The 14,654-nt window shown below is 43.7% G+C and overlaps 1 protein-coding gene across 2 annotated transcripts; it reads right to left on the minus strand.

Moving 5' to 3' along the window:
• Positions 1–4,341: 4,341 nt before the first annotated feature.
• LOC124654542 (UDP-rhamnose/UDP-galactose transporter 5-like) lies at positions 4,342–8,266 on the minus strand. Of its 2 annotated transcripts, none has more exons than XM_047193539.1 (6): positions 8,086–8,266; positions 7,283–7,499; positions 6,489–6,673; positions 6,188–6,388; positions 5,521–5,682; positions 4,342–5,054 (listed from the first exon to the last, which is right to left on the minus strand). In XM_047193539.1, exons 2-6 carry the CDS (start codon positions 7,410–7,412, stop codon positions 4,734–4,736), a joined length of 999 nt encoding a protein of 332 aa, XP_047049495.1. In that variant the 5' UTR covers positions 7,413–7,499; positions 8,086–8,266; the 3' UTR covers positions 4,342–4,733. The 2 variants fall into 2 exon arrangements, with proteins under 2 accessions (XP_047049495.1, XP_047049494.1); XM_047193538.1 differs by having other exon boundaries at positions 7,283–7,508.
• Positions 8,267–14,654: the final 6,388 nt, after the last annotated feature.

Genomic DNA, 14,654 nt, shown 5'->3' on the forward strand with positions numbered 1-14,654 from the left:
TTTCCCTTTGAAAATTAGTATGTCTTATTTGTTTGAAGTTGTAATTTACTCATTTCTCTGCCAAGATTACAATGAAGAATAAGCTATTTACCGAGCAGAAAAATAAGTAATGGTTCAAATTGAGTTTTGCTGGGTACAACAGTATTTCTTTGTGATGACTGTTCTCATTATTTCCTTCATTGTTGTTCAGTTTAATCTCCCATATGGCCATATTCCTGTATATCATTAGTACTCTATGGTGGTTTTCCTAGGATGTTGCTAATCTTTAACAAATCAGACATCATGTTAAGTTGATTGTAACATCCTTGTTCTCCATTTCTGTAACCTAAATTTTCCATATGTTCCTGTGATGAACATTTTAGTAATCCGAGCAGTCATTCAATTGGTGCTCCCTCTCAGACATCTGTGAGGTTGAAGGAACCAATGTTTCCATATGCACTGTTGATATATGGCATTCTGAGTGACATGATGGAGACTGCCCTTGTCTGTTGGTTACACTTCTTGTGTGCAGTTAGCACCTTTTTCATATGTTTTTTTCTTTTTCTTTTTTTACAAAAGTATTATACCGACTGGTTTCTTCTGGTGCTGCAATATCATAGGCACCTTGAGACTTGATGTTCTCTCTGTAAATTGTTTTTTCGTAGTTGCTTGTTTTTATGTTTTAAGGATTTTACAAAGCGGGATTTGGATACTGGAAAAAGCTATCCTTTAAGTAGGAAACTAGAGACAAGCTATGGGCTGATGTATTGCCTGCAATTTGTACTTCTCGGTTATTAAGCCCATCCCAATTTTTTATATCACTGAGTTGTGTTTTCTGTCAGTACTGTATTTTCTGCTTGCTCTTTTTTTCCATGCCGTGTTGTTGAGAATCATGTATACCAAGGTAGACAAGCTAATGCTGTCTGAGAAATTTGAACTTGCTGCACAAGGTAGTGTAATGAAATTATACAATTTGGTTGTCGTTAGTCCATATGATGTATCTCTGTGCTAACGGCAATTGATCCAATAAAGAATACCTGAATTCCTATGTTAAAGCTGGTCTGAGATTAGCCAAAAGAACAGTACTCCATCCGGCCTGACGCAGCTCAGGAGTACACTTGTATATGGTTGAACCAATTAATTTGGGTTAGAGGAGTAGTAAAAAACAGGCTGTATAAAGCAAGATGATCGTACATCTCGTCTTGTTAGGCCCTGTTGCCCAGAGCATATGATTCCCTTACCTGTGGGAATTAGAAGGTTTTTGATAAAATTGTTGTGTTCTAAACATGTGAATAAAGATAAACTGGTCCATTTGAATTGTTTGTAAATATGAATTCTCTAACATTCATGGAATGATCATTCAGTCAATTCCTGGGCTAGAACAAGTTCTACGAACCCTCCTTGGCTCCTTCCATCACCTTCAGGCCCCTGCGTAATCAAAATGCACCTCTAAACTGAGCATGTCTTTCCCTGGCTCTTTAACGGTAGGCTCAACACTACGGACATGCTGCCAAGGCGCAACATTCAGATCAACGAGGAACCAGACTATATTCACTGTAAAAAAAAAAGGCTGTATATACTATATTTGCGTGCACCGCAGAGACAGAAACATGCAATCATCTCTCTTCTGCTCCTGCACTTCCACTTTTACCTTAGCGCTAATTCTTTTTTTTTTTTTTTTAAATAGAGGCAAAAGCTTTGCCTCGTTCATTAATTAAGAAGAGAGTGCCCAGTTTTTAGGAGAAAACCGGACGAAAACCTACAACAACACGGTTAAGCCCACATACGCACATCCATTCCTAAGAGACCCGAAACAACAGGGCCACACCCGCTCTAGTCAACACCTATGCCAAGAAGTGACATGAACAAACATTCGAAACACGACCCACCAACACCGCGCCGACGAAGACAACCAATGACATTGGGGGCACCCATCAAACCACTGCGGATCCAGGGTAGGCAGGAGACAACGTGGCGAGAAAATCGCAAACCTCTCTGGCGACGATAGCTCCGGGCACCGTTGCCAATAGCCCAGACTTGGCAACCCCAACACCAATAGGCACCACATGCCTATCAGACTCAGGCGAAAGAGATACAGCAACGTCAACATCACAACTCTTCTCAAAACCAAGTGCCTGACTCGGTGGAGAAGCCACATCCAAGATAACGTGCGAGTCTAACTGCACTTCATCGACGGAAGGAGGCATCACCACATCACCACACGACTCCAGGAGCTCAGGCATGATTTGAATGACCGGAGCCGGAGCCGTGACCGTCAAGCCCACCCTAGCGCGCGGAGAGAAACATCCATAAAGGGCCGCTCCGCTTGCGCCCCCTTTGCCAACATCAGGCGGAACCAATGGACCTGCAGGCGTCCGGGAGAGCATACCCAACGTAGCTTCCGCTCGCTCCAGAAAACCCCCAAACGCTAGCAACCACCCGTGCAAGGAGTCAACAGCCTCGTGGAGAGGACGGATGGCCTCCTGAAGCAACTCGACTTGCTTCTCTAAAGCGGATTGCATATCCGCTGAGGCCAAAGAGCCAACAGGAGCAGAAACAACTGACGCCCAAGACCGACGATGAGGCACATTGGACGGGGATGAGATCTCAACGTGAGCTCGACGAGGAGCATGCGCTTGGCGGGGCGACGACGCGACAGCCTGCCAGTGAGCTCAGAGGGCGCCAAGCATTATGGCAATCACGTGCGCGATGACCGTTCTCAAGGCAACGAGAGCATCGAAAGGGATTGCAACAAACAGCAGCACGGTGACCAGGAACAAGGCACCTGCAACATCTTCCCTTGAGCCAAGCGGGGACAGGACGCCGAGCAGTTGGCGGGACTGGCAAAGCCGGGCGCCGCGCCGCGGCATCACCTCCTGCCATCCATCGCCCGCCACACACTCCACCTCATTGACAACAGCAGCAGCGTTGAAGGTCTTGGTGGCCGGCGGCGTCTGGGGGACCAGCACCTCTTCATCATCCTCCTCGTCGTCGTCTGCGGCGGACACCCAAGATGGAGGCCACGGCGCAGCAACAAGGGTCAGCTTCTCTTTTCCCACCTCGTCGTCGTCAGTAGCAGACCGCGGCGTCCTGGGGGCAAGCTCTTTGTCGTCCTCCTCAATGTTGCCTGGATCGGAGGCCCCAAACCAGGACGCAGCGGGGAACGCAGGGGCAGGCGGCACAAGGGGAGCCGCAGGCACAGGCACCTCGGCAGAGAGGGAGACTCCAGAGGTAGCTGCCTCTTTAACCATGTCCACAGCGTCCATAAGCGCTGCGACAAGGTTGGCTGCAGCTGGAGGAGAGGGAGCCATTGGGGGTTGCTGCAGAGTAGCGGGCGACGGAGGTGCGCGTGCAGGTTTCCCTCCGCGTCCGGGAGAGATGCCGACCGGCGTGGACATAGGCCCTGCTGGAACCAAGGCTGAGGACGACAGCGTCAGGCCAGAGGCGACACCAGCGCTCGAAGCAGCGGCGTTGAGTGTCGAGCCTGGGGCGGATGCAGGCCTGGAGTCGGCCGTGCGCGGGACGACCAGGCCGCCGTTTTCCTTGCGGAACCTCCCTGCAGGTGGCAGCCGCGACGAGCGAGAGGGGCGCGGGGGCGAGCACATGACGAAGAAGCTGGAGGAGGCAGAGCAGCGGGCGACGATGCGGCTCAAGGCGGGCTGCAGAGGAGCCGGTGGCTGCAGCAGAGCTCGCCGGGAAGAAGGAGCTCAGCAGCCCGACAAGACAGGTGGAGGAGGCCGGACTGCAGGGCTAGGAGAGAGGGCGCTCGGAGAGGATTCCGGATCTGGTCGCAGCGGGAACGGAGGAGGCCGGAGGAGGTAGATCAGCCGGGCGGCACGCGCGGCAGCGCGCGTACCCGGCGGTGGTCGCGAGACATCATGGGAGGAAGCAATGGACTCTTAGCGCTAATTCTGACGTACTCCCTCTGATCTTAACAGATAAACGGAAGGCAAGGCATCACTAACGTATAAATAGGTAAGTCCTGTGTCGGTTAAATCAGACTCGAGGCAGTAGATCTCAATGACCATGAATTAATCGGATTTGAGGTAGTAGATCTCAATGTCCATGAATCAAAGTTGATGTTCAAACATTCGTTTCTGAATCAAGCATTCAGTGTGACAGTGTAACATATTACATCTGGAAGCGAAGTGCCAAAAATTTCAACACTGCAAGCCCTAGCATAGATTGTTAATCAGTTCTCTTCGAGAGATTTTCTTCTCTCCTTTAGGATAGAATAGGAGCTATCAGTGCCTGTGTTGCCTACCATCAGTGCATACTCTTTATCATACCTTGCAAATACTTCCACTATTAACAAATAACTTTTACAGTTTTCAGATCAACAAGACAAGTGACAGTACGGCATGTAAAAACCTGATGAAAATTCCATTCAACACTGATGTTTCTGAAACGATTCTAATGTGTAGTCCAGAATACTTCCATAAGGCCAAAACAACTTCACCACAATTCCACAACTTCACATACTGACTTACTTCTAAAGGATGATTATACTATACCCAAACCTTGTAAAACATCTACTGACTACAAACGTATCAGAGACCGAAAAATATGACGATAATGTGTGTAACCTATAAGAACAATGCCGATTGCCGTGCTCTTAGGTGGGGTAAGGTTCAGCTGCTGTAGTAACCTCTATCAAGAACAATGCCAGAGTTTCTTCTTCCGTTGTATTTGTGTCACCAGAAACCTCTAAGGGGAAAAAAATATGCGCGCCCTGCAGTTGCAGATCGCAAAAATCATTTCTCACTACCATCCTTCTCTTCCGAAGCTCCATTGTGCCTCTCAGACCTCACTGGGAGAACGCTCCGACGCTCCTTGCCCCCGGGTTTCGCCGATGCGTTTCCATACCACATCATTCCAAGAACAGCAAGAAGCATCCCGAGGACAACATGAAGGTTAAGGCCCTCCTTGCCAAAGAAGAGAAACCCGAGGAACAAGACCAGCACAGTCTTCATGTGGCCTAGGACTTGAAAAGATACAGCGGAGAACCGGCCGATGCAGATGAATTGGCTCAGATTGACGCCGATGGCAATGAAGCATGAGAGTACGAGGAAGAACTGTACAGTGACAAAAAAAACAATGGTAAGATGGGTGACAAAATAACCAAGTTGAGTCATGATGAGCTAAGGAAAACAGTAAAATCCAAAATTATAGTCAAGCAGAACAGAACTATGCAGCATTAAATGGCCAGAGATCACACACATACAGGGAAGCTGCAGTTGTCTGAATTTACTGCTAACAGAGGCTAGTCAGGAGTGGAAACTAAATTCCGTTTTTTTCTCAAATATGCAATACAATGAAGCAGCCTAAAAAAGTTATCCACAACATAAATGTTCCATAAAGTGATAAGTATCATGCACATGCAGTACTGCAATATGTGTCAATCTGCTAAAAAGCTGGCTAATCACCACTTTATCTCTAAGCAAACAAAAACACGCTAGGTCAATTGCTGATCGAGAAGTTGCTACACAGATCACAGCAGGATCAGGGACATGAAAAACTACCACAAGACTGACTTCTTACCAGAGAAAGCGATGTGAAATTGAAGTGATCCACCCTTTTGCCAGTCAGCAAGTAATCCACAAAGGGCCCCACTAACAGGAGAGAACCTGCTTGGGCTGGAGCAGTGTGGCCCAGGAGATTGAATGAGTTCAGAGAGTACTTCCGTTGGAGGTAATGAACATACTGCAACAAATGAAAAAAAAAATATAATATAGTTAAAATTGTGAAACCCTTCCTAATATATGACAGGACCACAGTCCACATGTACAGATAATAACAGAAGGGAAGCAATGGCGATCAAATAACAGATGTAGCCATGAGATTAAAGAACAGAACACATTGCATACTTGGAAATTGGAGCGACAATGTCTATAAACAACATAATGCATTGCATAGAGATTGTTCGCTTCTTATTCGATCATTGTGCAAGTCCTCTAATAGATAAGCATGCAAAACCGGCATCATGATTTCTTTCCATGTTCAACGAAGGGGAGGGGGGAGCCCTTGTATAATGTCAATTATTCATAACCTTGCAAGTACAGGGCATGAACATTGGCTACTTTGTGCACCATGTAATAATAATTGTGTTTCAATAAAAGGTTTGTGGAAACCCAAAAATTATAGCAGGATTTTTATTTACTACCAGAATATATATAAATAACCATACAATATAGGTATTTCAACTTACATATTGTTGGAAAGCTGTGCTCCAAACAGCTATGACAGCTGCAAGCATGCCCTTTGCATTCACACTGACATCAGTAACTGTGCAAACTGCAACGCCTACGAGTACAACCATTATGCTCAGCTTTGTGTCCCTTGAATAATGTACACGATCAAAGACAACCTCCAGAAGGCATGACGCAGGTATCATGCATAGCTTTGCTATCTGAACAAGAGAAAAGGATTACTTAAGAGTTAACGATTTAAAGCTCTTAAGAGTTAACAATTTAAAGCCACATAACTTCGTTTGTGGAAAGTTCTCTAACCTGATAAAACCCCACAGAGTTCCACATCAAGCTCACGTTCATGCCAACGATCGACAAGTTTGAGAAGATGACAAACTTAATCAGATCTGGAAGTGGTAAGTGAGAGGGCTGGCTCAGGCCTAACCAGCGGAATACGATAGTCATCAAGGTGGTTGTCACAAAATGAAGGCCAGTTAATGTTGTGGCTGCATGAGGTAAATCATAAATCAGTGACACGGCAGGAAATATATCAGAGTTCTAACACATGTGCAGTTTGGTGTATATTAATAAATCATTTTGGCAGGCTTAATTGGCTTGCCAAAATGTCTTATAGAAGGGAACATATGGAGTATTCAGACACATCTCAAGTTTATGCTGAGCAGGTCAGTATAACAGCTAGAAGGGGGTGGATTTCAGGTTCAGCGGATATTTTAATTGCCTAAGAGCAAAATCCTTATGATTCCACATTGTACTAACTCTTTCAGACCACTATAAAAGTAAATCAAGTGAAACAGTTTTGGTATGAGTAGGTGAAATACTGACAGACTCTTATGATTAAACATTTATTAACAAAAGAGCATCTAGATTTCACATCGATCAAATACGCACTAGAATGAAAATTCTGAGTTCAAATAAGATCAGCTATAATAGTCAACTTGAGACCTGCCAGAAATGAAACGATACAGATCAAAATGCCTAATGACTTAATAGTTAATAATACACAATGCCCACAAACTAAAGGAGAATATGTCACAAACATGAAGCAGGGATGTACGTATTTGACCACAGAATTCTTCAGTAAAGCACAAACATACCGAAACTGAATCCATGTGTAGCCATCAGTGCTTTGTTGACCATGATGATCCCAACAGACGAGGTAATATTGAAACTCCATGCTGCCAAGTCCAGGACAGCCTTCTTGTCGGATTTCCTTGGCGAACCCATCCCTGCACCTCCACAAGTTCAACTCGGTACTCGGGGAGCTACAGTCTCTGGAGCACAAACGCCATCCACCGGGAGTCCAAGATTTAACTGCAGGAACTGAAGCAATTTCAGATGATTAGACAGTGACCAAAGCATGCATAAAATGTACCAAGAGCAGTTCCCCGTTTAAGCAGGAAAATTATCTAAACAGCATGCACTACTACCATTTACCAGAACCCTACTGCTTGTGAACGCAAATAGCAGTAGATGATACGAGAACCCTACTGTTTCTTCCAGCCCCGCTGAAAATAAGCCTGCTCATGCCCTTACGCAGCTACTCATGAGAACCGAATGCTCTTCCTCCACGGGATCCCAACGAGAAACGCAGCTCTACCCCCAACTCTCTCCTAACCCAGTCATTCAACCACAAATCCCTCTGATAGATACTGCAACACTTCGTGACGCGAGAACCCTACTGCTCCGGAACGCTCTGCTGAAAAACAACCGTGCTCGCAGTCCGCGGTGCTCCTCCACGGAACCCCATCACGAACTACTCCAAAAACCGCAACTCCACGCCCCCCAACCCATCAACCCGCCCCCGAATCGCAGTTGCTCGCGCCTAAACCCGCACCAGATCGCGCCGGCAACAACAAAAAAACGCAGCAGAAAGGGAGGGGGAGGGCAGAATCCTTACTGGAGCGGCGCGGAGGCCGATCCCTCCGCCGGAAATGGCAGATCTCCGGGCGTTCTGATCTGAGATTTGGGGTGGGCGCGGTGGCGGTGTCGCCGGGTGGAGGGCGTGTTGTTCTGTGTGAGTGTTCGGTTTTTTTCCCCGCTCTGCGGCCCTTTTTATTTTTTATTTCTTTTCTGCAAGTCGCAACAACCTTGTCCAGTGCGACGAGATCTGCCAGCCCACTATTTATAAGCCACCCAGCGAGCACATTTTTGCGAGTCGAAAAAAATAATTCGTGCTAATCTCAGGGTTTTTATTGATAGATTCTCCTCGATTGAACCGCCGTGGTTTTGTTTTCGTGAAGGTGACAAGGGATACATGAAGAAGGAAATAAGCTAGGTGTGAGGAAAATGGCATAGCATCAAACAAATGTTGTGAGGAAGCTCATACCATCATTATCTCTTCCATGCCAATCATTTTCTCTGCTATGTCCAAGCATTTGGTGGTGGTACTCCTTTGTTGAAACCAAATTTGTTTTGTAATAGCATTGGAGTAAGTTCCAGCTCGATAGCATCTTGATCAAGTTAATCGATTTTAAGGGTTAGCTGCAAAAAAAAAGAAAGGGTGACCAACCTGTCAGGCCGGCTTGTCGGCTCGAGTTGGTAATATTGGTGATGATGCCGAGCTAATTTTTAAAGTTGAGCGGCCTTAAACATAATATATTGTTTTAATTTTGGTAAGAGCCTCTTTGATTTGAGGGACCTAAAAAATGTAAGAATATGAAAACTATCAGAGTGCATCACGCCAACTTCGATCTTGTGGGCTTTTGATTTACACCAAAGTTTGCATGTTAATACAATAGAAATATCATAGGATTGTTTTCAGTTACCTTAGCGAGGATGATACCTTTACGAATGTACTAGATGTATATTTCATTTTTGAGACGCACCTTTCTTTTCCAAATTTTATCTTTCTTTTCCAAATTTTTGTTGTTATTATCTTACACATCTAAATATTCACAAACACAAGAACTAAAATCTACGGCATATTTTATTGATAACATAGACCAATGTCATCATTTGATTCATAACATGGGTTTAATTTCTATTATATTGTCACCAACTAGATAGCGTCATGTCGAAGAACAATAATATCTCATTGAACCTACTCTAAATTATATAATTCAAAGAAAATGTCGCATCACCTTAGCAAAAGGGTGGAAAGAATTGACGATGTTTTCTCAATACCCCCTTTTAACGACCCCCTCCCATTCAATCTTGTCTCAGCTCAGCTTCCTGAGGGAACGATATAGACTTTGAGAAAGATGATATACTCGGAACATCCAATACCGCGGATCCTCTCGACCCTATGTGTCAACCAAAAATTCACAATAGTAAGTAGGTATGCTTAATTATACACAAACTAAATTTAGAAAAATTGAAGAAATAATGCACCTAGGACTTGAGGTGGTTGGTGGAGGAACATGAGCAGCCGACCAACGTCTTGACAATTAGATATTGTTTCTTTAGCTCCATCACGAGAGTATTAAAAACATTTCTTGCCGCTAGAAAGGTGCTTTACTCCAGAATTTTTGTGTGATGCCACCAAAAATAATCTAATATATGTTGGACACCCTTACTTAAGAAATTATTATATAAAATGCATCAAAACTTCAAAATAGGAACATGGTGAATGGGGAGGATGGAATATGTATGTCCATGTCCTTATATCCTTGTTTACGTGTAAATACATAAATCATTTATTTATGTTGTAATTGTGTTGACAAGATAATAAGGAAGCGAAACATTGCATGGAGCTCCCAAACTTCTTGATTGATCAACATGTAGAAAAAGAATGACCACTTTCTTGTTTCTACGCCCGGTGTTAATTTTTAATTATCCACATTTTTTACCTTTACTTACAAAATGCATTTTTGATATTTTATTACTTCAACTCGTCCAGATAGAAAATCTCGTTGTCCAACATTTGTCGCCTTAATCCTTTTGTGCAATGTTACCGAAATGGACTATTGTTTTTCGAATGAGTTCTGATTAAGCCACAATGTCTACTTAAGTAGAGAGAAGAAGTCAAGAACGAAGGATACCAAGAACCAATGCATAACTAGGAAAATCAACACCATGCACTCCATCACGGCAAGGAAGGTTTTTCTAACCTCTCTTCCTCTGATGAAAGGTACTTTTGTAGAGTGTTACCAAAGTAGACTCCTATATTAAATCATATATGACCTGCCTAGTTGAGAAGCTGAGAAAAATGTGAAGAAGGAAAGAAAGAGCATGAGAGTATTATACTAAGACATGAGATAACATAATTCATCTTAAATGATACATAAAATATGATCCACCATTAACGCTAAGTGTAAATAAATTTTAGTTATTCATCAACAGTTACACACTATATATGTATATGTTCCAAATTTCACCATTAGTCATTGACGATACCAAAATCAATAGCATGAATAATACAAAACCATCAATTCCAACAAAACCTACATGTTTAGGTAGGATGATCTAAAACAATCGTAGTGATAAACAAACCAAAATAGATAAAAACAAAATAATTTAAATAGAACAATCACAATAAGCTAAACATGATAATCTAAATAGAAAAATCCCAATAATCTAAACATATAAAAATGGAATAATCTAAACAAAACAATCATAGTGTAATCTAAACAAAACATTCATAAAAATCTAAGTGAACATAACAATACCAAGCTTGATCAATTATGCATGTATAAATGATCATACCAAATAAACATGTGGAACAACAAGAGTAACCCCAGCTATGAAGAAACCCTAAATCATTGGCAAGACCCCAGTCACACAAAGCTTTATACTTTGGAGACAGTGGGCGATCATCCCTTGTTAGCATCGTCCTTCGGTTCAGCCATCCGTGGATCGACACACCATGTGACAGGGGATCCCTTTGTGTTGGTGTCGGACTCGGCCACACACTCTGTGGCTCATCCCAAACAGATCTAGCCAAAGAGGGGAGGAGTACATAGAAGAGTTTTCGTGCCCTAGCAAGACAGACACGCTCTCTCACGCCAGAACAAGAGGTGAGAGAGATATCTACATCCCCATGAGTACACCGCCGGGTGTGGGTTTTCTTGAGGGTTACAAAGCAATATAATGCCTTGGAACCATCTGTAACGACCAAGTATGTGTCTATTTTTGCATAGAGACCAACATTCGAAATGGAGTGTTGAAAATGTCCGTTGGAAATATATTGACAATGAGCAATTTAGAATATTTGTGTCCAATTGGTTTGTCAATAGTGAGTCATTTATTCTAGGCCTTCTTGGCCACACACAACTACGCTTAACCATGGGCCTTCAGGTTGTGGTATCAGATGGATGTATCCTTAGTATCGGTTTGTCCTAGTACCTACAACTAGGGGCTATCCATCATAACCTCCAATTTCGGTTCTTAACGTTGCATGAATTTCACACCCCTAAAAATCCTAGCATATCCTAGGCAAGCACCACAAGTTTCCTTTATTCTCGCTTGGCCACTCCTCCTCGCATCGACATGGTCCCCACCTTCGCTTTCCTCTCCCACCAATCCATCGTTGATAGGAGATACATGTATCCTTCAACCACTACCCCAATGCCACCACATGAACTCATTTTCCCCTTCCCTAGCTCACTGGGTCGCTGCTCCTCTAGCTCGTTGTCATTGCTGGAGATATGCCCAAGAGGAAATAATAAAATGGTTATTGTTATATCTTAGTGTTCATGATAAATGTTTACATCCCATACTATAATTGTCTTAACCAGAAACATTAATACTTGTGTGTTTTGTAAACATAAAAGAGTCCCTAGTAAGCCTCTTGTTAAACTAGTTTGTTGATTAATAGATGGTCATAGTTTCATGATCATGAACATTGGATGCTATTAATAACAAGATCATATCATTAGGTGGATGATGTGATGGACACACACCCGTAGTAAGCATAGCATATGATCAAGTCATTTAGTTCGTTTTGCTACAAGCTTTAAGATACATATTAACCTAATCATTCGACCATGTGATCATGCTAATCACCTGCACCGGATGGATGCTTTGATGATATCAAACACTACTTCGTAAATGGGTGTTTATAAAGGTGACATTAAGTATACAGAAAGTATTGGTTGAAGCGCGTGGATCAATAGTGGAATTTGTCCATCCAAATGACGGATAGATATACTCGGGCCCTCTCGGTGGAATGTCATCCAATTAGCTTGCAAGCATGTGACTGGCTCACAAGGGATGTCATATCACGGGACGAGTAAAGAGCACTTATCGGTAATGAGGTTGAACTAGGTATAGAGATACTGACGATCGAACCTCGGATAAGTAAGTATCGCGCGACAAAGGGAATCGATATCGCATGTTAATGGTTCTTTCGATCATGAACTCATCGTTGAATATGTGGGAGCTATTATGGATCTCGAGGTCCCGCTATTGGTTATTGATCGGAGAAGTGTCTCGATCATGTCTGCATAGTTCACGAACCGTAGGGTTATCGACACACTTAAGGTTTGATGTCGTTTTAAGTAGATATGGAATATGGAATGGAGTTCGAATATTGTTCAGAGTCTCAGATGGGATCCAGGACATCACGAGGACTTCTGGAATGATCCAGAGAATAAGATTAATATATGGGAAGTCATGTTCCAAGTTTGGGAATGGTCCGGTGAATTTATGGAAGGTTCTAGAAGGTTCTAGAATCATCCGGACAGTTTCACTATGGTAGGTGGAGGGACTCCACCAGCCCTAGCCGACTCACTAGATGGGAAGGTGGACTCCACCTCCATGGCCGGCCAACTCGAAAGGAAGGGGAGAAATCCCACCTTGACTAGGTTTCTCATTATGGTAAGTTTCCAATAAGACTCCTAGAGGGAGTATGGTTGGAGAGCTAGGTTTTCCACCTATTTAAAGGGGAGAAGAGGGGATGGGCTGGCCACACCTTGCCCGCACCACCTCAAGGCACCAACCCCTCTCTCCCAAACCCTAGCACCACCCTCCTCCATCTCTACCCCGCACGGCTACGGCGAAGCCCTGCAGGAGATCTCCAGCACCACCGTCACCACGTCGTCGTGCTGCTGGGATTCCGAGGAGGATCTGCTACTTCCGCTGCCCGCTGGAATGGGGAGAAGGACGTCATCATCCACACCGTACGTGTGACCGAGTGCGGAGGTGCTGCCCGATTGCGGCGCCGTCGGGATCTTCTACTCGCTCCTGAGAGTGGCAAGTGATCGACTACAACATCCACAAGATTTATCTCGGTAACTCTTCGAGGGTACGTTGATCCCATCTCATTGCTACCATCTACTAGATTAGATCTTGCCTTGTTATTTGTTCTTGCGATAGGAATTTTTTGTTTTCTATGCTACGAATTCCTACAGTCATCTCCCGATCTTTGACTCCATTGTTCCTCCACCCCCTCACAAAGTCCTTATTTGCAACTCCTATCACTCCTCTAGAGCTCTGACGCCCCTCTTAAGCGCAGGGCGGAGCTAACATTATAGCAGTGGTGTGATTGACACCAACTGCTCATGGAAATCCCTTCAAAATTAGTGTAGGATTCTACTGGTTTGTTGAAAATTACACCAACGCAGTGAAGATGACACTAGTGGTGTTCTCAGCTAGCTTCGCTCCAGTTAATCTTCGCCTTTCAGGACAACATAAGATATGGAAGACCAAGGAAATGTTGGAGATATGCCCGAGAGGCAATAATAAAGTAGTTATTGTTATATCTTAATGTTCATGATAAATGTTTACACCCCATGCTATAATTGTATTAACCGGAAACATTAATACATGTGTGTTGTGTAACCAACCAGAGTCCCTAGTAAGCCTCTCGTTTAACTAGCTTGTTGATTAATAGATGATCATGGTTTCCTGATTATGAACATTGGATGTTATTAATAACAAGATCATATCATTAGGTGAATGATGTGATGGACACACACCCATAGTAAGCATAGCATGAGATCAAGTCATCAGGTTCAACTTGCTATAAGCTTTCAGATACATAGTAACCTAGTCCTTTGACCATGAGATCATGTAAATCACTTATACCGGAAGGGTACTTTGATTACATCAAACGCCACTACGTAAATGGGTGGTTATAAAGATGGGATTAAGTATTCAGAAAGTATGAGTTGAGGCATGGTATAGCATGGTATCGTATGTTAACGGTTCAATCGACCACTGAGTTATCGCTTAATGTGTGGGAGCCATTATGGATCTCCGGCCAGGTCCCGCTATTGTCGGAGAGGAGTCTCGATCATGTCCGCATAGTTCACAAACCGTAGGGTGACGCGCTGATACGTCCAATTTGCATCACTATTTTATATCATAATTTGTTGTTATTCATTGATATATTTCATATTGGGACACAATACTTATGTTATTTTCATCTATTTTGCATATTTCATGATTATTTGGAGATCGAGCACCGGAGCCAGGATTCTGCTGGAAAAAGCACCGTCAGGATGCAATATTTCGGAAGATCAACTGTGGAAGGAAGTTTTACAGAAAATCCTATTTTTCCAGATGACGGAGGAAGCCGGAAGGGAG

Source organism: Lolium rigidum, chromosome 5 (assembly GCF_022539505.1).
Source record: "Lolium rigidum isolate FL_2022 chromosome 5, APGP_CSIRO_Lrig_0.1, whole genome shotgun sequence".
Classification (NCBI taxonomy): domain Eukaryota; kingdom Viridiplantae; phylum Streptophyta; class Magnoliopsida; order Poales; family Poaceae; genus Lolium; species Lolium rigidum.